Source organism: Gopherus evgoodei, chromosome 5, assembly GCF_007399415.2.
Source record: "Gopherus evgoodei ecotype Sinaloan lineage chromosome 5, rGopEvg1_v1.p, whole genome shotgun sequence".
In the NCBI taxonomy this organism is placed as follows: Eukaryota; Metazoa; Chordata; order Testudines; family Testudinidae; genus Gopherus; species Gopherus evgoodei.
The window spans coordinates 118,955,158-118,981,830 of record NC_044326.1 but is presented as its reverse complement, the minus strand read 5'-3'; the positions used below and the strand labels follow the sequence as shown (position 1 = coordinate 118,981,830).

At 41.1% G+C, this 26,673-nt stretch overlaps 1 protein-coding gene and 1 long non-coding RNA gene across 3 annotated transcripts in view; one reads left to right on the top strand and one right to left on the bottom strand.

The window, feature by feature from the left end:
- The window catches only part of UNC5C (unc-5 netrin receptor C), a 358,155-nt gene that overhangs the window by 28,310 nt on the left and 303,172 nt on the right, over positions 1-26,673 (bottom strand). The window contains exons 8-11 of one of the 2 annotated variants that reach the window (XM_030565104.1): positions 18,405-18,461; positions 16,527-16,718; positions 14,475-14,819; positions 11,732-11,819 (exon numbers count right to left, since the gene is read on the bottom strand). In XM_030565104.1, the coding sequence (XP_030420964.1) occupies positions 11,732-11,819; positions 14,475-14,819; positions 16,527-16,718; positions 18,405-18,461 (682 nt within the window). The remainder of the gene's footprint in view (positions 1-11,731; positions 11,820-14,474; positions 14,820-16,526; positions 16,719-18,404; positions 18,462-26,673) is intronic. The other variant, XM_030565105.1, reaches the window with a different exon arrangement.
- On the top strand, positions 21,377-25,342 carry LOC115652722. Its single transcript, XR_004000716.1, has 3 exons — positions 21,377-21,479; positions 24,111-24,206; positions 25,131-25,342. It is a non-coding gene; the product is annotated as an uncharacterized LOC115652722 (long non-coding RNA).

The window sequence follows — 26,673 nt, the reverse complement described above, 5'->3', positions numbered from 1 at the left end:
GAAATCAGAAAATCCAACCCAGTGATGGGCTGCCAAAATCTTAACAACTGGTTCCCTATAAAAAGTTCTGATTTAAGGGGGGGAGAGGGGAAGGGCCAGGTCGGGGGGGGAGACATACTCGTGGGGCCAGGGGCCCCTGCAAGGCTTAGGGAAAATTGCCCCACTTGCCTCCCCTCCATGGCCTTGGCGCTTGCAGGGCCCCCCACCCCCCTTACCTTGCCGGCAACTCAAAGCAGCAGAATGACTCCAGAGCTCAGCTGAGCTGCCCAGCTGGGGCCAGCGGCTGGCCACGCTGCAGCTGGGGGGGATGTGGGGAAGGGGCCGAGGGAGCCCCAGCCTCCCTAGCTGGGAATCCTGGCAGGAACAGGATGGTCTGGCCCGGGGACCAGAATTCTTTGCCCACCCCCTGGCCTTTTAACAACTAGTTCTCCACGAAGGTCTAATTTTAGCAACTGGTTCTTGGGAACGACTCCAGCTCACCACTGATCCAACCATAGGAAAAGCCATCCTGGATGTAGTTCTTATAAACAGGGAGGGAATGAATGTGAGTGCAAGGTTGACAGGGCTTAGTGCAGCAAAGCTACCTGAATTTAACGCAGTATGCAATGAGTTCACAGGACCCTGGGTGGCTCACTGTTGAGTCCTCTAGGTCCAACTCTGAAAACACTTAATCATGTATGGACCTGTATTCATGTAAGCATTGCCATTGATTTCTTTGGGACTACTCATATTAGCAAAAGTATGCATGTTTGTAAGTGTCTGCAGAATCGGGACCTTGTCTCAAGCAAAAAAAAAAAAAAAAAAAAAGTGAAAAATAATGTAAACCTTGGGTAACACTTTCAGAAGTCTATGTGATATAGGAGCCCAAGTCCCATTTTCAAAAGTGACCCAGGCACCTAGGTGCCTGAGTCTCATTGAAAGCCAAGTTTTGAAAGTTACTTTTGAAAATGGGACTTAGGTGCTTTGAAAATTCTACTCCTTGTCAGTATAGTTATTGGTAAAAAGCCGACAAATGAAGGTTGACATGGAAAAGCTGAAATCTATATGAAACAGCAAATCCAGATTAAATATATCTCTGTGTGTCCTATCAGAATTAGCTAATGAATTTACTAAATTAATGGTAATTATTTTTGAAAAGTCAGGGACTGAAAACTAACAAATGTAGTACCTATCTTTCAAAAAGAGTAAAATACAGCAATTCTGTCAACTATCATCTGTTAACCTGGTTGTTTTGACATGGCAAAACAAAAACCAAATAAACTCCTGAACAACCAACCACTTATGGGAGGAAAAAAACTCCTAGTGAATTTTGTAGGACTCTCTTCATTGATTTCATTGGGAGCTGGATAAGTCCCATACAAAAGACAAAAAAAATCACGAGGTCACATTTTCAACAAAATATTCCTCATTTTTCAATAAATAACATTTAAATAATTTAGCAGTAAATAACTAATTCAACCATTCAGACTTATGTTTCTCTCCCATACTTCACTACAATACTTTGATATTAGTGGATTCAGATTTGTAAAAACTCCTGGAGCAGTCTTCTCAGTAGGTTAAAACCACCATGACTTGTTATTAGAAAATCTTTAAAAATCACAGTTTTTGTATTAACAGTCACAGCTGTGGCAAACCCACAGGCTTAAACATCTGGTTAACTTAACTCCATCTTAAGGACAACTGAACCATGAGGGCGGGGAGAAAAGCATTGACTTATAAAGACCAAGTCACGTCACACAAACATGATAAATTTTTGGACTGAACTATAAAATTAGTGGACAAATAGTTAAAAATTGGCTTGGATGTAAGCACTGTTGTACTGAATAATAATAATAATAATAATAAAGTAATGATAGCACTTAAAGTGATCTCAGAGAAGTATTAAGTCAGTCATTGGCCAATGACGGAGTTTCATTACAATATAACAAATGTTAGTGCTCAGACAGAGAGAGGGCCTGATTCTGATCTGCTTTGCAACATATGCAGCCATTTACGCTTGCGCAAACTGAGTGCAAATTAAGCATAAAATACTATCGGGTCCTAATGGAACCATTTTACAGCCACTTTTCACAGGAATAAATGATTACACAAGATGAAATGTGTTGGGGAACCTGGCCCAGAATGGTTAAATAGTCTCTGAGTGGGAAGAGAAGAGGAAAAGTCAAAATGGACTAATATGCCAGTCATGGAGGTCAGGCTATCTGCATCAGCTTGCATAGATGCAAGCTGGTAATGACCTGATAATGATGAGACAGCAAGGTCTGACCTGGTGTTCTCCAAGTGGTAAATAGCAACTGAAAAACCAGAAGACAAAACCAAACCTATGAAATTTATCTCCAATTTTAAGTGTACACAAAACATTTTCTCAGTGCTAGTACCCTTCTCCTGGGCATATACAACATGGTACCATCACGAATCACCTCATGTCCAGAAAAGAATAGAAAACATACAGCTGTGGGGACAATTGATGCTACATTCTCTATTTGTCAGTCAAATACACACTCATACTCTACCGGTCAATGCCTAGGATATGGGCAGTCATGTCCAGTGATTAGAGCGGGAGTCATTAGTCAGAGCCCAGGATCACAGGCAGGGTCAGAGGCCAGATGCCAGAGCCAAGGTTCAGAGCTGAAGTCAGGAATTGGAGCTGAGGGTTAGGATCGGGTTACCAGAGTCAGGCAAGGCTCTGGCCAAGCAGGGCAGGAGCTATCGCAGTCATGGGCAAATGCTTTGAGCAGCCACTGAATGGCTGCTGGGCTTCAGAACTGGTCTGCTGACTCTTCCTACCAATCAGGTGGGGCAGTCAATCTGGCAGCCTACTACAGCCCATCTGTTCTCATTAGGGTGCCTGGAGACTGTCTGTGCTGCCAGCCCTGACTCTTGCCCCTGCCACATCATCCACCATTTCCTAGAAATGGACCCAACTCAGTGTTTTCTAATGTTTGAGCTAATTTTGTGACTACAGATAACCTAACCCACTTTAAGCTTTGAAAACAGCACCGTAAGGTGGTGTAGGGAAGCTGTCTATTGGAGTGCAACACACATCGGTGTCATTTAACAAGAGAAATCCTGTTCCCGTTGACATCAGTGACAAAACTCACACTGACTTCAGTGAAGTAAGGATTTCACCTAACATGTTTACTCATGATTTAGAAGAAGGTATAAATAATAGCACATTCATTAAATTTGTAGATAATAATATTAATAATAATAATAATAATAATAAATAATAATAATGAAAAAGGCAGTTGCGAACACCAGTGAAAACAAGGAAGAAATGCAAAGGGACTTAGAGAGGTTAAAAATACAGGCAGGATACAAAAACAATTAATTCTAGAAAAACGCAAGCTAATAGTTCAGGGGAACAATCCAAACCACAGTTATGTGTCAGCAAGGAAAACAGTAAAAGTGAAGATGTAGGGTGATAGCATGCATCAAACTAGATGTCAGCTTGCAGTGTAATAAGGTGGCAAAAAAAAAAGCAAATATGATTTTGGGCTACATAGGAAGAGGCATGTAACAAGTTCAAGGAAGTGATAATCCCTTCTCTACACAGCTCTAGTGAGACTGCATCTGGGTTACTGCACAAAGGGGACACTGAAATCTACTGGACTGTACAAGAGTTTCCCAAACCAACTAGCTGAAACTTTGAAAAATGAGTCATTTAAAATTAGTCTGGACAACCCAATGGAGTACACAACATAGAGAAAATATCCTGCAATTGCCAAAGAGATGGATGAAAATGGCCCAACAGATTTTGTTCATCTCTAATTTCTAATTGTCTCTAAATTCCATCCAAACAAAGCAGTAGACATTAATATGGTTAATGAGAACAGACACAGTTGCATTAGATAGGATAGGAATAACAGGAATATAAATCCTCCTGTTTCCACCACTAATTGATGGGGATTACAGAAAAAACTTCCCTATGGGCAGGTTATTCTGTAATTGTCCATTATACGGATTATTCATTCTTCCTCTGAAGCAACTGGTACTTGACAATATTAGAGACATGATCCTGGACTGGATGGACCTTGGCAATTCCTGTGTTCCTATGGATCACAGAAGACCCCTTTCAAGTTCTGGATTTAGGTTTGATGGAGGAAAGGGGGATTATTTTCTTGAAGGAAGAAAACCTACCAACATCTTTACAAATAATGGGGTCAGATCTTTCTTGCAGGCGTTGATTCAACAAAGCATATACTTAACATTAAGCATGAGAGCAGTCCTACTGAAATCAATGGGGTTAATCACCTGTTTACGTGCTTGGGGCCTCAGCTACATCAGTGTAAATCTGAAACAACTCCACTGAAGTCAGAGGAGCCACTCCTGGTTTACATTGGTGTAAATGAGAGCAGAATTCAGCTCATGGTTTACTGCAGCCAGTGAAAAATATACAACAACTGAAAGCTCTGAAAACATTTCCAGGCACTTTTCCCTCCTACATTTGCTAGTTAAGAACAATCTGCTATTAAAATTCCCCATTTATTCACAATATACAGACTTTTCACAACCAGCGTTATGCCTTTAATGGAGTTATTCCATCAAGTAGGTCCCACTGTAATAAAACGTATCACTTCCATTAAGGTAGTTATGACTTCTGGCCATTGTTGTCTCCATTCAGGCTGCAGATGGGATCACTCTTAGAAAAAATCTCCCCTTTTCAACAGGCACGCATTACTCTCAGCAGTGCTTAACTGTAGATTTTACCGGCAATCATAGCTGTTCTCAAAAAACCCCACAACAAAATAGGAAGCAGAAGATGGAGTGGGGAGAGAGGAATAAATAACTCATAGCAACAGATGGTCACCCTTCTAGTCAGGTTAATGGAAAGGTTACTGCTGGTCCATGTTTTTGCTGTCACTCTCCCTTTCAAGTTAAAACCTAGTGTCCTGGATTGATCCTAGAGTTCTTCTGCCTGGTTCTATCTATGGAGGAAAGAAGAAATGAAGTTTCCCTCCCCTTTGATGGCTGTTGGAGCATTTTGGTTTTTGTTTTGAGTTTTTGATTGAAATAAATGAGTCTAGGAGATTAATTTTGTCTAGGATAGTTGGGGAGAATGGGATGGAGGGGAATGGGACAGAGGGTTTTAGCAGATTTTTTTTTTTTTTTTGCCACTCAAGTAGGAGTTTACTGGTGAAAATGGCAAACTTACACCCTGGAGCAAATTAATCAGTAATTCCACCATTATGGGTTTCTGGAGGATGGCTTAATTGTCTCAACACAAGGTTTGAAATACCTCTACTGTCATGAGTTCAAATCCTGACAGAGCTGACGCAGCCCCTCTTTGTTCTTCTGAGGTACATACATTGAAATCCACACAATTTTCAGTTTAAGTGGATCTCTTGGGTGTGATCTTCAGAATTCAGGTCCTGTTTGCCTTTTATGGTTGTTAGATTTCCAGTGGTACTGTTCATATGGGTCTTCCCTGCAGAGCCAATGGACAGTACTTTCTCCCCCCAACAGCTGCAGTAGCTGCATTTTATTGGTGCTGATTGTACACAGCTATGAAGTGCTTTGGCATGAAAGGTGCTGTATAAATATCTGTTATTATTCTGTACCCAGAAAGTAAAACTGGGACTTTCGTGCAGCTGTGCTGAAGAGCACAGGGCACTTTCCCTGGTATTGTGAAATGCAGCCTCATTTGCATCTCCGTAGTGTCTCCTGCTGTACATATTAAACTAGAGTGCCTGGTGCAGGAGCAAAATCCTGATAGCCTTCACTGTGCCATGTTTAATAGAATTCTTCGTAAAACTGCGGTTCACATAAGAACACATGAACTGCCATACACGATCAAACCAATGGTCCATCAAGAACAAAAGCCTCCTTCTAGCAATGACTGGTTCCAGATGTCTCAGAAGACGACATAAAGCCCCCTTAATGGCTAATTATGCAATAACATGCTCAACAGAAGCCTGGAGTTTGGTGCATGACAGATTAGCAGTGAACCAAACCCTTAAGGTTTGTTTGAAAGTTTGAGTTTGACAAACCACCCCAATGCTAACCTATTGGGGGGCCCCCAATCAGGAATATTCCCCCCCAACACATACTAAAAAAGTGAATGGGGGGTCCCTTGTGCTGCTCGGAGCCCTAAGCAATTGCTTAGCCTGCTTATGCCTAGTGCCAGCTCTGCCCACAAAGGAACACCCCCCCACAACTTTCTAGACTATAAAACACACATATCCAAGAAACTCCTTATCTACTTTTGTCTCCAAGAGGAGGGAGGAACAAGATTGTTTCTTCTTCCTCCTCCTCCTGCTTCTCAAGCCCATGAACCCCTCTGGAAATATTCATATGGAATAGTGTTCCCCATGTTCCATCATGGCACTGTCACTGCATTGCATCTGAAGGGTCCTCGGGTGGGTGGGGCCAGACAGGATCATTCCTTCCCATGCTCAGAACAGGATAGGAAAACCCTCCACTTCTCACTCCAGCAACATTGCACTAAGCCGCCAGAGCAGATAGCTCCCTGTAAGCCCCAGAGCAATAGCAATGGAACTCGCATGGATTCCCTAGAATCCTCAGGCAACTGATCTTCTTTTCGCACACGATTTCTAGGTAAGACCTGTGAGTTGACTGGCATCCTTGCTAGGAGAAACTACAAACTCCTGCCTCTTAGTGCACAGCCAATGCAGTACAAGAGCAATTCCCTGTCTTGCTGCTCCATGGAATTCAATTAGGATATTTCCCCAACAAAAGAGACACATTAGATAGGAAGGACCCTTTTGAGATTCCTCTGAAGGTAGGGATGTAGATGTGGCACTTTCATAGGCCAAGGCAGGAGGGCCCCTAACCCCAGGAGGCAGGAGAGAGGACACTGAGCACACTCCTGAAGACAGCAATGGTGTGTAGAGAGTCTGATGAAATGGGGGAAGAGGGTGGCTATTGACCAGAAGGTGGGGACACCTGTCTGGAGAACATTCCTGTGGACTTTGCTGCACAGTTCCCAACTATGCAAACATCCTCCTCCCCACCACAGCCAGTTCACAAACACAGTGAACATTCAACTCTGGCTTAGTTCAATTGGGTTCAAGGTCAACATGAAAGCTTCACTCAGCTCTGCTATTGTCCAGTGGGATCCAGATGGCAGCCCACCCTGCTCAAAGCAATAGGAGTAAAGCATATAAACGTACTGCAGAGTAATAGAAAAACATCTGGCTAGAAAGCTGTAAATAGATAAAACCACTCTTGCCTGTCTCCACTCTTAACACATTTACAGAAAACAACTACCCTGCGACTGCCTTGAAGGAGCGCCAGCAATTATTATGAACCATTAGAGCCCCACTTCACTGCAGGAAAGGTAAAGTTTTCATGGAGATCCTCCTGCTCTCACACACTTTAATGGGGAGGAAATGAAAGAAAAGCCTCACAGTGCTCTGACACCCAGTCCTTTCAGTCAACGAAAAGAACAGCGTTATTAGGTTGTGGAGGGAACTCTGTCAAATTCTAGTTTCTAGATGGCTCCTGCAAAATAGATCTAGAGGGGAAGAGTTTAGAAGAGCATGGGAGGAAAGAGAGGGAAGGGATTAGCAGGACTTTGAGGAATAACAGACTTCCTGATTTCGCTTGAGCTATTAGAATTGCTTCATATTTTTCCAAAACAAATATGAACTAAATCTCACAGGGCTGCAGATATATCCCCAAGTATCTAATATAAGAGGCTGAAACTCTGTGCTGCTCTAGCTATGCTACTTCGAGTAAGTCTAAGAGGACCAAATTCTGTTCCCAGTTACACTCATATATCTGAGAGCAGGTTTTGGCTCAAAGTTTCCATTATAAATCCCTTATTATAGTTTCATATTTGGACTTTCAAATGTCATCAGCTGGAAATGCTCTAAAAGATTTTTCAGCCTAGGCACAATACATTTCCCATGAGTTATTTTAATCTGTTTGCTGAAAATATCTATGCAGGGTACACACAAAGTTAAACTCCTCAGGATTTCCAAGGGTTTATTTACCAAACCCAAGGCCACAAACTTCTCCTTAAAAAGTGAATGTCTGAAGTTAGTCCTTTATGTATTATTCTCTTCTGGGTTTCTTTAGCACTGCAAGAGAGCTTGCTGCTCATTAAATTCACCACCATGCTGTTCCTGGGTGTTTGAGGAGGGGACAGGTTGATGGGTTGGATCCTGGGTGACTGTGGTGTGATAATATGTAATATAATATGAGGGGTCTGGGGAAGTGATTGATGGGGTCTGGGGCAGTTCTAAGTGCTCTAGGAGTGGTTACAGATAATGCAATAAGGCTTAGATTTTTAAAAGTATTTAGGTGTTGCTGTGTTCAGCATTGCAAGGCCTAACTGATTTAGGGGTCTAAATTTCATTTTCAAAAGTGATTTAGGCACTTAAGAGTTTAAATCCTATCATCTGTCAATGGGATTTTGGCTTCTACATGCCTAAATCCCCTTTGAAAATGAGATTAAAGCTCCTAAATCAATTAGGTGTTTCAACACTGAATGCATAAATACCTTTACAAATTTGGCCTAAGTAGCTCATGTTAAATATTGTATACACTATTGATTTTAGAATGTGTGGAGAGCCTGGAGTTTTAAAGAGGTGCTGGAAAAAATTAAGTCAAATATATATCTGAATTATCCACTATCACTTAGTGGTCCCCTTATTAGGAATCTCAGGTAGCACCAGCCTGATGTGACATTCTGCATAGGAGGTATTGGGCCTCAGCAGGCTTTTCAGCAGTACATGAATCTGGGAAGAGGCTGCGAGTGGCTGGTTGGCCATCCACCCCTCTGGAGAAAGTAATGTAGTAGCGGACTGGGATTGAACAATCTCATTATGCTCTGCATACTCTTTACCATATCTGATCACCCAGTGAAATGAGCCTATGACAAGTCCCCCTAGAGTCAACTGGCACCTCAATATATGTATGATGTGCTCTGCTGCCTCCATGGCATATTTGAGCTCAGTGTTCTCCTCTCTCACAAAATCTTTCCTGCAACTGCAAGACCTCCTCCTCCTGTTCATGCCTTCATACGCCCACACCCACATTCATTCATTCTTCTCAGGTAGCACTACTTTAAATATGCCCTCTCTATGCTGGTTTTATGCACAGTACCACCTGCAGTGCAACTGCTATCATGAACCATGTAGAGTGGATTTTATGGCCCTTAAAGGGAAGTAAAAACAAGGATTGGCCTGCCACGTTGGGTGCCCATCACTGAATAGGAGAAGACGCAATGATTCTTTCCATATGTGAAGAACAACTAGTAGGAGTAATTTCTGGGTGACTCATTTGCGCACGCTCCCGCCTTCCAGAAGGAAGTAAAACAGAGTGGAGAGAAATTTAATGTAGGACACTATCTCAGTCGCACCATTCAAATAAAGGCACAAGAGAGTCTCCTTGGGTTATCTATAGTTTCCCTCTGCAAGAGATGGACACTTTTTCAGTATAGGTTGCTAGTCTTTTAAAAAATATAGCCCAAAGTAACATGAAAAAAATCAATATGAGATGTGAATATAGACAAGGCCATTTTTGTAATTAGCCATTTTCAAAACAGAGGGCATGAATAATGTAAGCATGAAGGTCTTTTTTATTCAATTTTTCTTTAAACAGATTATGTTTAGCATGGTTCAAAAGACTACTTAGCCAGAGAACAGTGCTCACTATTGTACGGTGTACAAACAGCTGTGGCTAAGGGCATAACTAAAGCTATCCAAGGGCTGAGCCAAAAAATGGATTTAGCTATAAGGAGGAGAAACAGGCATAACACCATGTAATGATTACTTAGTTTTACATTTGTCATTTAGTCTTTGTGCATGTTATTCCACACCTAAAGAATAGGATTTCTCCTTTCTCTTCAGCAGGTTTGCTCAAATTGCTGCTAGTAATACCTTTCCCTTTTAGGGCTCCTTGCTGCCAACATTAAGGGCTAGACTGTGACATGGACCACATGCCGATGCAGGGAAGTAAGGAGTAAGAAGCATTTTTGTATGTCAGGATGCCAGTTACCTAGCCCCTATGTCTGGGTGTCTAGGAGTAAGCAGGACTACATTTCCTCCCTTGAGCAGGTGGGCAGAGAGGCATGGGGAACAAGTAGAGCCTTGGCTCCATTCCTTACTCATTGACTGGAGTAGCTGAGCCAGTGCAGGGTTAGATAATATTTTGCTAATGGTATAGGGCAGCCGAAAATTGCTATTCCCTGGGAGCAAGAAGGGAGAAGGTAAGGTATTGTGATTCAGCAGTGTGTCTCAGAATGATGGTGTTGAATCACTCTTACTGGGGTGGTGTAGCCTATGGCTAGGAAGTTGTGCCACAGGTAATAATTTAGCCCTAAGTAACTTGTCCTAGGTCACAGAGAAGGTTAGGTGAAGAGAGGAGAATATCAGACTGAAAGCTCTCACTCTCAGCCCTCTGTTAGAACCGCTAGGCACCTCCCTGCATCTTTCGACACCTAAACACTTTTGTAAATCTATCCCTAGGTGACTTGAGCATTTATAAACCTAGGTCTCATTGTCTTTCACCAAGACTTAAGGGGAGATCTTCAAAGTGACAAATGACACTTAGGCACCTAAGTATAAGTGCCTAAATATCATTTGGGCCTTTGAAAGTCTCTCCCTTAGGTTCCAAAGTGCTTAACTCCCTTTTGAAAACGGGGCTTAGGTCTCCTTTAATCACTAGGGTGCTTCGGAAAATTTTACCTTACCTCACACTCTGTCCACATTCTGAATCATATTTTAGTGAGTTAACTAGCAAGTACTTTTCATTTTCCTGTATTAAAATGGGCTCTTATTTCATAAAATGACAGCTTGCGAGAAATTTGATGGTGATGATAATAATTAGTCATTTGACCAGGCCATCAGAGGGCTGCCTCATAATCCTGGCTTAACACTTAGCATGTCTTTCTCAGCTTCACATCTGCTTTTCAGAGGCTTGTGTCAAGACTGCAAACGAGCTGGAAGCCACGGAGGGCAGGTATTTCTTCCAGTGATAGCCCTCTTTAGAGTAGATCTTCTGAAGAGGAAGGCATTGGATGGGCCTGGTGAGTGGTGTATGAGACTCAGCTGGAAAGTGCCTCCCATTTGGGTGGGAAAGTGGCAGGGAATTGTAGAGAGGTGATATGCTGACAAAGTAGCTTGAACCTGGAGAGTAGCACAGGCACACAAGGTTGGCAAGCCTGTGCTAACTGTGACATGTAGCCTCAGCTCTGAACAGGGAGTAGCATGGAGCTGCAGTGACCCAAGGGATGCAGCCATGCCTCAAAACTGTGCTTCAGTCCCTCCTTGTGCTCTTCGGTGAGGACAGGAGGCATGCACAGGCTACAGCATCCCTATGGACAGCCCAATGTACCCTCTTATCCTTTCCCAACCACTTCTTCCTCCACAGGGATTTGTGTTCCCCAGGGCAGCATGGAGCATGCAGCCCTTTTCCCTCCTCTATTCAACTGAGCAAAGGCCCTCTGCAACAGGTTACGAGACAGTCTTCCTGCTGCACTTAATTCTTGCTACTGCATTATTCTAACTTCTAACTTGGATTCAGCTTCCCCTAAGCTTGAAAGCTTTTTGCAAAACCTATAAAAAGCAAATATCAGAGCTGGCTCTGTGGCCAGGTTATCCTCAGCTCTCACCTGTGTCTGCTTTAAAACCAGTAAGCAGCCTCAACACAATTGGCTTTGCATAAATATCTGCTGATCAGAGATTTTAGTTAGCACATTTTCTCTCATCCCGTCCTCCATAATTAGTGCTCAAGCAAATGCACGCCAAGTAGGGTCTTTTACCTCATGTTCTCCTTCCTGTGAACTGTCAAATACATTTCATAGACTCTTCCCTGGGGAACAGCCCCTGCAGGGATCAGCAAACTTACACCTGCAAAACAGAAGACACACAAATAAAAGGAAATGGAGGAAGGCAGGCAACCAGGTCTCTGACGAAGAATGACAGGAGATTTTGAAGACGAAGCCCTACATGCAGGTCGCCCTGGTGCCTCCCATTGTCTGTTTTGAATTACTGCAGTGGAGAACTGGATATTTTCCCTCCCCATTTGTTTTATTTAAGGAACAAACAGATGGTTACTCTGTTGCTTACCTTGTAAAATATGGGGAAAACCAACAGCTCTGTCTAAGATTTCAAACAGCTGTAATGGAACATCTCTCCCCAGGCATTTCTTTTTTAATAAAAAACAATAAAATCCCCAAACAGCAGAATACTGGCCCAGGAAACAAAAAGAACCATTTCTTTTTGGGAGCAGCTGGTCACGTGGTCAGCATCCAGTGTTCAGATGTACTTAACTTCTAATTATACAATAGTTAGGACAAAATGGGGATACTTGACATCCCTTATATGTCCGTTCATAAAGAGTGGTCCAGAATTCCAATACCCAGTCAAGTCTGCCTTGCACTGAACACAAGTTAGTGACAATTAGTGATGTGCCACGAGGCACAAGTACTCAGTAGCCCACTCAGCCGGGCAATTCTGCAACAGCTGCTATTGCTGAACTGGAGTGATCAGAAATCTGTGGCAGGGATTTTAGTTTCTCCTGCATACAATTATAACTAGACAACTGAAGCAAACCTACGAACAGAATATTCACAAGGGTGTGTGTGTGTGTGTGTGTGTGTGTGTGTGTGTGTGTGTGTGTGTATAAGAAGAAGAAGAAATGGCCTTACACAATGATGCACTGGACAGTCCTCATCGATATATCAGGGCAGGCTCCAGGCACCTGCCCAGCAAGCAAGTGCTTGGGGCAGCCAATGGAGAGGGGTGGCACATCCAGCTCTTCGGGGGCAATTCGGAGTGGGTCCAGCTGCCGAATTGCTGCCGAAGACTGAAGCAGTGGCGGTAGAGCTGCAGATTGCGATTGTCGCTTTTTTTTTTTTTTTTTTTGCTGCTTGGGGCGACAAAAACCCTGGAGCCGGCCGTGCGATATATGAATAGTTTGGGGCCTGGCTACATGAGACCACCTCTCTCTATATACAGTACATCCATGCTTGTGACCAGTGGATGTGTTTGAGCTGGAGTCCCTGCCCCTTGTTTTAGAAGGTAGGGTACAGCTGGCAGGCTGTTTTTCACGAATGCCTTTTGACTTTGGAACTTGCTTCCCTGTGGGTCTGTCATAACCCAGATACATTAAGCTTCTGGGCATGCTGCATCACTCATGTATTTCCTCAGATGTACAGGGAGGGATTATAAGGAATTTTGACTGTTAATTGGTGGGTAACTATTATTGGAACCTGTATAGACAGCCCACTGTACTGGGTTATAGCTGATGGCTATATTTGTTCCTGTATGTTTTAATTATTTTTAAAGTGCCCCTAGCAATAGATATGTACTTTTTCACCTACAAACTGAAGTTAATATGTGAATTAAATGATGTATGTCTAACAGACTTTGCAGTACATGTGGAAAGCATGGTGGAAAGTAACCTGAGAATGAACTGTACGTCTAACAAGAAGATCCTGAAATTCAGGTCTACAGCACTATAGACTAGATTTTGAACAGAGCTCAGCAAACCACAATCAGGCCAGACTTTTTTTTCCTCCAGAACAGCTCAGCATCCATTTAGGCCCGTAAATGAAACAGATTAAATTTTCAAAAGCATGCAGCATCCAGTAAGAAGAATAGGGATCACCAGAGGCTAAGGGGTTTTGAAAATCTAACCATTTCATTTGGTGTCTAAATAGGAACAGAGTTGCATTTTTTGTTTGCTTCTTTTAAATCTGGTCCTGGTTGCTGGTGTTGAGCACTTAAGAAGCTGGCCCTGAATGTGGTGAAGATTTGGTATTCTAGTAGATTTGAATATCCACCCCAGCCCACTTCTCTTAAGCCATCACACTGGAGTTGGATTAACTGAAAATGTTGGTTAACTGGGGTCCTACTATCCAGCTAAATAACAGCGTAGCCATTTTCCAAGCTGTAAACAGAACTTTTTTTTTTCTTTACTAACTTGTGCAGTTCCTGAAAAGCTTCTAATAAGGAAATAAGAAAAAGACACACATAATGTCCAGGTTTCCTTTGCTATGTAATCTCTGTTAGGCAAACTATTCAATCACCTGCAGAAAATTAGTATTCTGCTATCTTGCTTCAGCACTGCACAGTCTGCAGCAAACTGGAACTGGAACAACTGATTTGTTTTCTAATTAATTTGTCCTTTTTATGCATGATAACAACAGTGAGGCTTTCTGGCTTGAAGTTGGGTTGTTTGGTTTATTTTGGGGATCTGTATGAAAAGAAAAGGTCAAGGATGCTGAATCCCACTTCACACAGGGAAGTTCTGAGGTCTAATATTTCTGAAGGAAGTGGTCACGGTCTTCTGATTTGTTGTTTAAGAAGACCAGGACTTTTGAGAAAGGATATGTGAAATAGCTGAGTAAACCTGAATGGAAAAAAATGCTGTTTGGGCTAAACATAGAAAAGGCAGATTCCAAGGAGTGACCTTGTTTTTTCTGCCTAAATAACCACCAAACAACCACCACTTTTGAAATCTCACTAGGTACTTCTGAAGCTGATAAGTGCAATACTTACCTGAATTGGGAATGATCAGGTGACCTCCAAGGGAGTTGAAGGTGCCAAAAGCAGTGCGTGATGGGTCTGTTTGTCGAGCAAGACTCTGGTTTTTCATGTTCAGGGCCTCATTTTCCAGAAGAGACTGAGTTATCTGTGGGGATAACTTGGATGAGAAGTCAGACAGGTCGTCCTGTGGGGTGACGGCACCCGAGGTACTATAGACCTTGATCTTCAGGTTGGGCAGTGGATCAAGGATTGGAGAGTTCGTCATTGGGATTTTATCAGAGACATCATGCAAGGCGTAGACAGGACCTCTGTACATGGCTGCAGCAGATGTGAGGTCTGGTGGCACTGCCAGGAGATCTGTGTTGGAAATGAGAAAAAACGACAAAGTATTACCCACGTCTGTATCTCCTTCACTGAAGACTTCCTTCTGGGTGAAGATTTAGTGGTGCCATTCTACCTGTGTCTTCATATTGAAGGTGTGGAAGCAGGGAAAGAAAGAGAGGGTTTAAGTGCAACCATGTAAGTGTCAGAGACAGAGCAACTGTTCTATCAAGTCTTAGCCTAATATTGTGAGACCTGTAGAAGCAGGGCTCACATCAGAAGCGAGTGGAAAACAGCAGAATAGTCAGTGTGACCTAGTCTTGAGATAACGATGTTTGAGAAGAGATAGTGAGAAAATACTGAATAGATAGCAAATAGCCTAAATAAATGCAGATGTTTTTAATTAATGCACATCACAAAGAGGTATAAATGCCTGTGTGATTTTGCTTGTACTTTGGAGAAACTGAGGCAGAGATGCTCTCTGTCAGCTGTGTTCTTCCTTTGCAATTGCATGTCCTGAATAAAGCTGTCTCTGATTTTGTTGCTTCCAACCTGAGAGTGGAGTTTGTTTCTTCCACAAAGGGAATGATGAGCAAAGCCCTAATAGACTGATATTCTTCTCCTTTTGTATTCATCCACACATCTCCAGGGGTTTACATAGGCCCAATTGCTATGGAATCTAATTGCTGCACAAAACTGAAGTGCAACCCTACTCCAAGGATTTTTAACCTGTATTCTTTTCCAGTCTGCACGCTGACTTCAAATATGACATGTCAGATCTCAGTACAAGAGACTGTCTATGACAAAACCAGTTTTATTAATTAATTTTCCTTCCATAAATGTTAAGTATGAGAATCATTAGCCTGTTTATTCAACCAGTTCAAAGACAGAATGATAGAAAGAAGAGATAGAAAAGACCTGTGGGGTCATCTTCCTCATCACCCACAGCCAGTGCAGAATTGTCACCAATGGTATGTTGTACAGTGCCTTCTGCAGCTTAGCTTTAAAGAAACCGTTGGCAAAGAAAGTGCTGCCCCTGCTAATGTTCCATTTTTACAACTCTCCAGCTAGTTTTACTTTTTTCTTGATGTAACTTTAATACTTAAAGAATGACATCAAAAGCCAGAAGTTTCAGCCCAAATGTATAGCTTCCAAGGGCCAGTCTTGGCTTTGTACATTCATTTTCTGTCTGATGATGTCTGCAAATAATTATGCTATTATTAACTGGTGATAGAAATTAATTACGTTTTCCACCCACTGAATCTTGCGCCAGAGCAATGTCTCATCTCTCAGTAGTAAATACCTCCCACACATCTCTCCATGCAGACAGAGAGGTCACAGTAAATATGATTATCAGACAGTAAAATGGGAAATATAATGTGATGGAATTACTTTATTAGAGTATTATTCTAAGATATGGTAGAATGAATCCTGTTTCTGTTGTACCCAATGATGTATTTGCCACTGACTTATATACAAACCCTTATTTCTACATGTCTCGGTGTGTCCCTCTCACTCCTTTTCTCCTGAAGTTTATACTCCTCTGTTTCATGCTCTAGAGTAGGTCTGAAAAATCCCAGCATAAGGTTTTAGCACTTGACTATAAGAAACAAATGAGCATAACCTTTCTTTTTTCTATGAAGGGGCAACTAGCATCCAGTGAATATAGTTCATACAACCCTGAAGACCATTTCCTTAAGCATCTGCCTGAATTGATCTACATGAAATGAAATGACATCTAACCTTGTCTTGCAGCCTTGATGTTAACGGGTTGGAATCCGCCATTTAGTGCCGAGGAGTCTATAATATCTGACTCAAAGTCACGGTGGTTCTTCCGGTACACGAACAGTGCCACAATCACTGAAATAGCGAGGCACACGATTACAGCTATCACAATGCCAACGTAGAGAGCTACATCATCTGAGTCAGGAGCAGCTGGAGGGACAAAAGAATTAAACATTGTTCAGCGATATCTGGTCACAGGAATTTCCAAGAGTATACATCCGTATTACTGTCATTTCCTTCTGACATTTGTTACCTTTCTTATAGGTTAACTGAAAATCCATCTCCAAAGCTTTATAACAGGACTGTTCCTTTTCAGAGGAAAAATTATCCTAGATTTTCCTTCGCTATTTTCTCATGCTTTATATATCTATCTATCTAGTAACTAGGCAGCATAACAAACCATTTATAACTAGACTTATAAAGCAAATTTAGCTAAATGGGGTATAACACCATATCAATTCCTGATGAAAAATTCAATGTTAATTTAGTGGTACATTGGATAACGAAAAGGTTTTTTACTTCACGTCTTACTTTAAAAATAAAAGGCCACTTTTTGTGGCATGATCTGATAATGTATGTGTATTGAGTTCGAATATTTTTCTAAGTGTAATATTCCAAGTCACCCTACACCCATTTGAGACAAAAAACCTGCAAAAATAGAGCAAAACAAATGCTGAGATCTCATTAGTGGAATGCTTGGACAAATGCTGAAGCAAGCACCATCTACTGAAAGCAAAATTCAACAAGGAATGCCGTAATTTACAAAAGGCCAAGTTCACTGTAGCTCTCCTTTGGGAACAAGGCCTGCCCATGAGATTTTCGCTACCTGTTTGTACCATAACTTCTGCACTAATCCCAGGGTAATACCTAGCACCACTTTCTACCAGATATGTTTCCAAAAGGCCTGAATACATGATCAAAAATTGATGTGTTGCGTGTGTAGCGAAATATTCCACTATTAGAAGAAGCATACTGAGCGAAGAAACTGCAAACAAATCAAATCTTTCTCATGCACCATTTTGGTTTAATTTAGAGCATGTGAAGGAATTTTTTTGTTCTCTGCTGTCCCGAGGTGTAAGCCAGTCTGCCTTGCAGGAGAGATATGGCAGATGTTGAAAGGGACTCTATCTGGTCTTAGCTATTATGTATTCTTAAAATCTCCATTGTTCAAAATGCAACCCACTTTTGTTCATCAACAGGTTCTCAGGAAGCAGAACTGTGAGTTCCAGCCTGAAGATGCTATATCTCCTCCATATTCTCTCTCTCTTTTTAACCAAACGTTTATAATAATTTCATATTTGACAGTTTCCTACTCCTCCTTAGATATGAATAGGCTTCTCCCTTTGATTTCTGGCTTTCAAGCACCAGCTTATCCCCTTTCCTTTGTCCACCTATTAATGAGGGCAGTTATCATGCCACATGAGCTGATTGCAGTGTTCTTGTAGCCATGTCAGTCTCAGGATACGAGATAGACAAGGTGGGTGAGATAATGTCTTCTATCGGACCATTATCTGTTGGTGGAAGAGACAAGCTTTCAAGCTAAACAGACTTGAAGTCCAAAGAAGAGCTCTGTGTAGCTGAAAATCTTGTCTCTTCCACCCACAGAAGTTGCTCAAATAAAAGATATGAACTCACCCACTTTATCGCTCTCACAAGTCTATTGACAATTGTAACACTGCCCCTCCTTCCCTCCCATTAAGCAAGCAGGATGCAACTCATGCTGTACATTAAGTCCCTCTTTCCCGATGCACATGTAGCTGGGCTAAAAGTAAATCTTGAACCAAGTAACAGCATCACATCAGTAATCAGAAACATAAAATCAAACATTAAACTTACAAGAAAATCCATATTCATTCTGGGTTCTCTGTTCAGTTGAAATAGGATAAATGAAACCTTAAAAAGAAAGAAATTAAACAAAAATGGGAACAAAATCAAATTAATGAGGGGAACCAAAAAAAGGAAAGCATGAAAAATGGTTTAATTAAAAAAAAAAAGAAGGAAAAGAAACCCATGGTACTTTACAATTCTGATTCGGCACAGAATTATGATTTTTGCATCTCCTGTCTGCTCCAGAGCCTCACTAAGAATTAATAAGTAGGCAGATTGAATTTCAGAGCCAAAATCGGTCTCGAGCCACTAACTTTGGAGTGCTTAAAGTCTTTCTTTTATTGAGCATAAACTCTAATGGATCTAATTTATTTCAGACATCAAGCATCATTAGCATATGGAAAGTCTTTTTTCCCTACCCCTGCCATATGGTTTAATTCCCAGGACATTTTCAGTAGGGCTCTAAACAGTTTTTTTATTTAATTATAGTGGCTTGCTGTTGGTTTAATAGAGCTGAAGGAGACTTGTCGTCATTGGTCAGAGGTTAAATACCCATTTGCTGAGCAAAGCCCATACAGAAAACTCTCTTTTTGGATTTCCTTGGAATTATTTTATCCTGTCTCTAATAGGAATCCAATAGGAATTCCACAGGGTGCCAGCAAATTGAACTGGAAACTGAATGTGTTCAATTTGAAATCATTATAAAATCAATAGAAGACCTGGGGTCATAAAGTTATTTATTTTAAATCTTTGAAGGCATAGTGTAATATTGATAAAATCATAACATGATTCAGTTTTATTCCAAAACAGATCAACAGTAAGAGTATCTCTTCTTTCTTTTATTTCTTTTCCATCTCCTAGAATAATATAGTAGCACTTTTTCTCTTCCAGTTGCTCTAGCTGATTGGCGCAATAACCCCAAGAAGTAGGCATTTATTTTATTCCCTTTTTACCAATGCAGAAAATGAGTCAGAGGGTCCAAGACTAATCCCATAGAAGTCAATCATGTCTGGTGAGGTAAATGACATGCCCCAGGCAACAAAGGGAGTCATTGTCAGAGCTGAAATGAGAACTTTGGAGGGCCTGACTCTCTTTCCTGTGCTCAGGCTGTGGCACTTTTAAAGCCGTACTGTAAAAACACCAACTATTTATGAAAGCTAACTACCTGTCACATAACCATGCTGTTAACTGAAATACTAGAGGCAGGCAGAGGTATTCTTTATGACAGAGGCGCTTTGCTGCAGCACCATGGGATAGCATTATGCCTTATTTCCAAGCAATGATTCCAGGCTTGCGCTTATGTTTATAAATATTATATTCCTCACTCATTTGTATGATTCCTTGAGGCAGGTTTGCCAGTTTGCATTTTTAATTGTTTCTCTCTCGTACTAGTGAACTCATAACACTGGAGTTTAGGACATGAAAAGGATGCAAGGAGTGAAGAGAGATGAGGTGAGTTAATATCTTTTATTGAGCCAACTTCTGTTGGTGAGAGGGACAAGCTTTTGAGCTTACAAAGAGCTCTTCTTAAGGAGAGAAGTCAGGCAAGCAACTGCTGAAAGTCTGGGGCAGTGAGAGCACAGTTAGTCAGTCCATGGTTGGGAAAGTTCATGCTAGTGTTTGCAGCTGCACCAGTGTCACTATACAATATGAAAACTTCAGGGATTTGGTGGAAACCTGAAGACATCTTGGCCTACTGTGGGGAGGTGATACAGGACTAAATTTGCTCTCAGTGACACTGGTGTGACATCAGTGGAATTGCTCTGGATTTATTAAACTCAGTGAGAGAAGAATTCAGTCTTAGGCCACGTCCAGACTAGGAATTAAAATCGATTTTAGATACGCAACTTCAGCTACGAGAATAACGTAGCTGAAGTCGAATTTCTAAAATCGAGGTACTCACCAGTCTGGACGGCGCTCCATCGATGTCCGCGGCTCTCCGTGTCGATTCCGGAACTCCGTTCGGATTGATGGAGTTCCGGAATCGATGTAAGCGCGCTCGGGGATCGATACACCGCGTCCAGACTAGACGCGATATATCGATCCCCGAGCAATCGATTTTAACCCGCCGATGCCGCGGGTTAGTCTGGACGAGGGCTTAGATGTCCTTCCTGCAGCAGACAAAGATGCCTTCTGAAATCCAGCCAATAGATGGTGCTATAATAGGAAAATTCCCTAAAAACCAAAAAAATGATGCTGCATTACAGGGGAACTGAAAAGTTGTTTTTTGTTTTATTTTAACCTGGCAAGTTTTGAGTTCAGAGTCCTGTGTTACCCTTGCTATGAGGTATAGATTAGCTATAGTAACTGCCACTCAAAAGAGATAACATGGGTAAGTAAACACAGGGATGATTTTAAATATTCTGGGTCAAATTTATCCTGATGTGACTGCACCATAGATTTCTATTTGTTAAAAATACTTCTTTGCAACTTCTAACTCTATATACACTCTGCCACTGATGAATTTAAAACATTACAACTTTCATGAAAAGGCAGCTACAAAATATTGGCATCATCTTATTCAGAAGATCTGCTTTGTGTGAGTATTGAACTATTTACTTAAATGGAAAAAATAAAGCTTTACTGCTTGCTAGGCCTGTTAGCCTTTCAAAGCCAATACATCTAAGACAAAGCAGCTGGATTCTATTCCCTCCTGTACATCAGCAACTGAACTGGTTACTAAATTCCAATCAGCTGCATCTGTGCAAACCCATATTGGGTTGCACAAGTGCCATTGAGGGCATAATTTAGGCCTGCAGAATTTTTTATTCTTGTTTATGACCTTTATTCCAGGCTTGACTTTCAAAGCCCAGGCTGAATTTTGCAGAACTATTGAGCACAACTGTTTTGGAAACTGTTGCGAGATAATAAGCAAGGAGCCCTCCCATGCCATTTTTACAAAGTCACAATTCAAAGTAAAACTTCACTTCTAAACAGCTTTTAAAAAAATAACTTTTCCTTTCACTTTTAACAGAGGGAGAGAATTCAAATGGTAGAAACAGGCAGAAGGCTCGAGGACACACTCTGATGACGGCGGCAGTGGGGGATATGAGATTATTGCCACCCTCCAGAATAACAACACAGGTATCTCTTTAGACAGTTGTTTTTCATGCTGGCCCCTCTGATCCCACTCTGAAACAATGAGCTAAGACATTCTCTTCAGATAATGAGGCAAACCTGCTGAGATTAGTACCCATGATAATGAAAAATGGCTTCCCTCCCATCTTCAGAGTGAGTGCCATGCAAAATGATATTCCCCCCACCGGCTCTATCAGTAGTGCTGTTTGCCAAGTACCTAAGGGACTTGTACTGGTATTATGAAAATTTTAAACTAGGGGAACTAAGAAAGGTGCTGTTAACAGGCTTTGACTCTCCTGCTGGTGCTGCTGACTCATGCATTGAGCAGCTGGTTTCATAGTCAGTAACTTGCTTTGAGGAAAGTAACTTAAGCCTGTCACTTGGCTTGTTTTGAAATATAACATTTCCAAAGGTTCTTTTGGTGCTTTGTTGTTTATTTCTTGTGCGTGTTACTGCCGGAACAATAAAAATATGAATAATTATATTTTACACTTACATAGGCCCTTCCCGCTGAAGATCTCAGATGCTTTTCAAAGTGAGGTATTTATTATCCTCATTTCACATACAGAAAATAGTAACACAGAGAGGTTAATTGACTAGCCCAAAGTCACATACAGTGAGTCAGTCAGAGGCCATGTCTACACATTGAAATTGCACTAATGTAACTAAATTCATTTCTAAATTGATTTAATTAAATTGGTACAACTCTCTTGAGTTTACAGCCTGCTCTGCACAGTTTTTGTACCAGTATATCTGTTTCAGTGGAAGTGGTGAGGGGTGAGCTTTTTTTTTTTGAAAACTGAAACAGTTATAAAGGTGCCTTATACCATAATAACTGATTCCCTTTCCCCTATGGGAATAGCAGTACTGATATAAACATCCTTTATACTGATATAATCCACTACGGGGTTGCACTGGTCTAGTTAACTTTTGTGGGTAGAAAAGACCTTTGACTGCCTTGTATCCATTGAGATTAATTATATTTCAATACCAGTCATTCTTAAGCCGATTTACGGGGTTGCACAGATTTAACTAAATAGATTTAGAAACGGATTTAATTAAATTAGTGCAATTTGTAAGTGTAGATATGCCCCAAAAGTTAGAAATAGAAACCAAGTATCCTGACTCCCTTTCTCCTGCTCTGACCTCCAGAAAGCAGATTCATGCCAAAGGCAATAGGTAAGTGACACCAAGATGTAACTAAGTGGATAAAATTTCTGGTACCCGGATAACACCTTGCCTTTGTGGGAAGGTAGCAGAATTAATAAGTAGAGAGAGGATTTCTCTTCATATGGCAAAAAGTCCCCTAAAATAATTTACTTGCAGAAGAGAAGAAAAGCCCACTCCATGCAAAAGATACTTTGGCTCTTTTTTAAGAGATGGGATATTTGGGAAATGGAAAAATTCATCACTCTGAAAGGTAATTATGCAAAAAGTTACGAGACTGACTTCCTGGAGTCCTTTTTCAAAATTTCCAGAGATGTCCGTAGTAGCCAACCTAGCAGCTCTGAATTTTTGGTCTACACTAATCATTACTGGGATGTGGACTTCTATACTATTACATCATGTTACATCCTTTGTCACCTCAAAATTAGACTACTGCGATCTACATGGAACTATTGTTTCAGTCCATCTGATGCAAAATTCAGCAGCCCACTTGCTAAGTAGATTTCTCTTTGCAAGCACATTAACTTCTGCTCTATTGTTAAATATCAATAATAATAATAAGAAGAAGAATGATTATTATTTGCATTGCAGTACCACCTGGAAGCCATGGGCCAGGACTCCACTGTGCCAGTCACTGTACAAACAAAAAGAAGGTCCCTGCCCTAACATGCTGCATGAACTGCACTAGCTGCCTATTGGTTCAGGGATTGATTCTGGGCTGTAGGTTTTTATCTATGCAACCCTAAAGCTACTTGAGACATTATCTATCTAGGAGACGGCTTTTCTCCCCGTGGTATAAAACAAATAAAGCTGCTAGGAGGGCCTTTGGAACTTTCTTCACTCTTTGATCCATAATAGAACTTGTAATCTCCAGGGAATATTGCAAGGCCCATCTTTTCTCCCTTTCCTGCAGGGAGTTGGGTGAGGCCGGGGAATGGTTGGGGGAGCGCTCCTTGGTGATTTTGTTAATGGGTCTTATTAAATATTTGTTATATTTATGCTGCTGCCAGGATAATTCTGTCTGCAGGTAATTGCTAGGGTCCATTTTTTTTTTGGGTGGGGGTGTATTTTAAGAGTTCTCATGGTCACCCAGAGCTTATGATGGGCACTTTTAACTTGTATAGCACAAACTTGAATAAAGTATCCAAGATCTCCCTGTTCACTTTAATGCACTCTATCTGAATCTGTCATTAGCCATCTTTAAACTGCAGATGCTCTGTACTTTGCCTTGCACACGAGGCTTCAGATGTAACCAATGGTCATAAAATTACGCAGTTCTTTCAAAAATCCAGCCACGCTATCTGTCCCCTGCCCTCATGTGGCAGTGAACTCAGCAGGTGGATTTATAAGTTGATGTAACAGTATTTCCTTTTCTGGACTCCAAAGTTACTGCCGTTTAATCTCATCAAAGGTGGAGAAGAGAAACATGAGCATTTAATCACTGCTATTTCTTTCTCTGCTTTTACACAGGAATGCAGAATTCTAAATGGAGTAGTAATATGTTGTTACTGATTGGTCAATACATTCTGACTCATAAAGCTGTGATGGACACGTTTTCAAACCAAGGTACTTAAACATAACAACCAAAGTCTTTTAAATATGATCACTCAAATCAGCACTTAAGTAATACAAAATGGGCATGTAGGTACATAATTTCAAATTTTGGTGTCTAAAGGCAGGATTTGGTATTCTCTTAAGGTACCCACATATGAAAAAGGTTGCTTTCAGCTTTCATTCAAATCTCCTTTTCCAGTGACTCATTTTTTGGGTGGCTGACATTTTCTGCACTTGGTCTCAGCCCAGAAAATTCTTTTGAAAAGTTTGAGTAAATTCAGATTCAGAATCAGTGTCTTTTCTTTGACTTCAGTGGCATCTGAATCAGGCCCTTGGGGTTTTTTGGTGTGTGGAGTTGTTGTTTGAGTGACATATATTTACCCTTATTTTAAAGACGCTTCAGTTAAGGATACCCTGCTACTTCCAAGCTCAGCAAGTTCAACAGCAGTATCTTCCTTCCTTACTTTAAAGTGACATTGCCAATTTATATTTTGTAAAATCTTTAACCAATAGGAATGTTTCCATACACATTTTTTAAAAAATTCCAATGGAAAGAACTGTCAAAACACTATAAGCACTGCCCTGAAGTATTTGCAATCCCACTACTGTAGCATTGAACCATACCACTAATGCCATTTCTGTCCCATACTCCAATCTAAACCTTCATTGACCATGGAGAGTTGTTAGTTAATGCAAACTTGAGGTGACAAATCAAGTGTACTGCTCAAAGAGTGGGAGCCTGCAAAAGCCGAAGGTGCCCTGACAGTGTTAACTCAGCCACACTGCACATGTGTGTGCATGTCTACTTTCCTGGTTAACTATAAACGATAATGCAGTATAGTACTGTTTGTTATTAATGGATACAATTAAGTGTACAAACTGGTTGAATTAATATTGATGCAGCAGAATTAACACTTGGAATTTCCTTCCTTTAAGTGCTTCATGTATAACACAAGCGCACCCAGCCAACACAGTTCTCTGCTGGCGTAATGCCAGGTGATACATATCAATGGAGGATTGGATCCATGATCTCATTCTTCCTCTAAAATGGAGACTCTGAATTGCTTGGTCATGCAAGCAACTTACTAAAGGAAGATGGGGGTATTTTCTTTTCTTTTTCGGATGTTGTATTCTATTTTCTTTTATGGTAATGCAAAAAAGTAAAATATTCTCCTAACATCAGTAATGAGTCTGCAATTATATATACAACTTCAAATAAGCTATTTAAAAAAATTCTTAGAAACTTAACCTTTCTCTATGAAATGAAAGGTGTGATGAAAGCTGTATTACACCTACATAGAAACAAACTGTTGCTTTGTTTTCTCAGTTTTTCTTTTTGGCCTTTATCTGTTTGCTTTAGTAGAAAGGGTACTGACTGAATGCTGAATGCTTTAGAAAAGGGATTAGTGTCCCTGCTATAAATCAGCTGGAAAGCCATGGTAGAGGTTGCATATTCATTAATGTTTGACACTAAAACACATCCTGTATTAAGAAATAAAATACAGGAGTGATAAACTCTCAGGGTTACATTTCTGCAGCTAGGGATCCTGCAGTGCAAAGTTGCACTGTCCTAGCAGGGTCCCATCGAGGCTTTATGAAGTACAGCCATTGTAGGGTCCTACAGCCAGTGTGGAACCTTGCAACTGTCTGCAAAGTGTGCTCCTTCCCTCATGCCCTGAGGCGGGGAAGAAGAGGGGCCACGGCACACCTGCATCTAAGGTTGTTCAAAAAAAAATGGTACGATGTTAAGCTGTATTTGAAAAATGGTATGAGACCAAGTAATAAAAGACTGTGGGCCACTTCTTTGGGTGTGCCAGGACTCTGCTGAGTACACTTCAGAGGGACGGTAGACAAAGGTGGATTTTTGTCCTCTTGAACCTGGGGAGCAATCTGTCAGCAATGGCTCTTTTAGGCCCTCTGACCATTATGCCAGTTAGAGCTAGCATAATCCAGCTATGCTCCTTTGCAGTCCAGCACACACCCATCATTTTCCCTTCATCGGGAGGGAGTGTTTTATACCAGCACAGAGATTCTCCCACATTATGAGACTCCTCACTATCCCCTTTAGGGCTTGTCTCAATGTCCTCTGTAACACTAGAGTGACTATAGAGACATTGGTAGAGACAAACATCCGGCTCTGCACATGCACAAGAGGGCAGAGTTAAGGGTATAAGTGCATCCTTAAAAGAAATAATATATTCTGACTTTGAGTGCTTTCTTAATGCTCTCCTAACATAGGTTTCCTATGGAATAAATAATACCTATAGTAAGAATAATCTGCAGCTACTCTTACAATAGCAGTTCATAAACTTTTTCCTTCCCTGCTGCTTCCCAGCAGCAATAGCACATAAACAGATGATGTGATCTCTACAAGGTCATCATATTTTTTTGTGGCGAAAAAAGTCTCTAGAGTTCCTAAAAGCCAACCATAAGAAATATGTCCAGTCTCTTTCTATGACTAAGACACTTGCTGTTATAT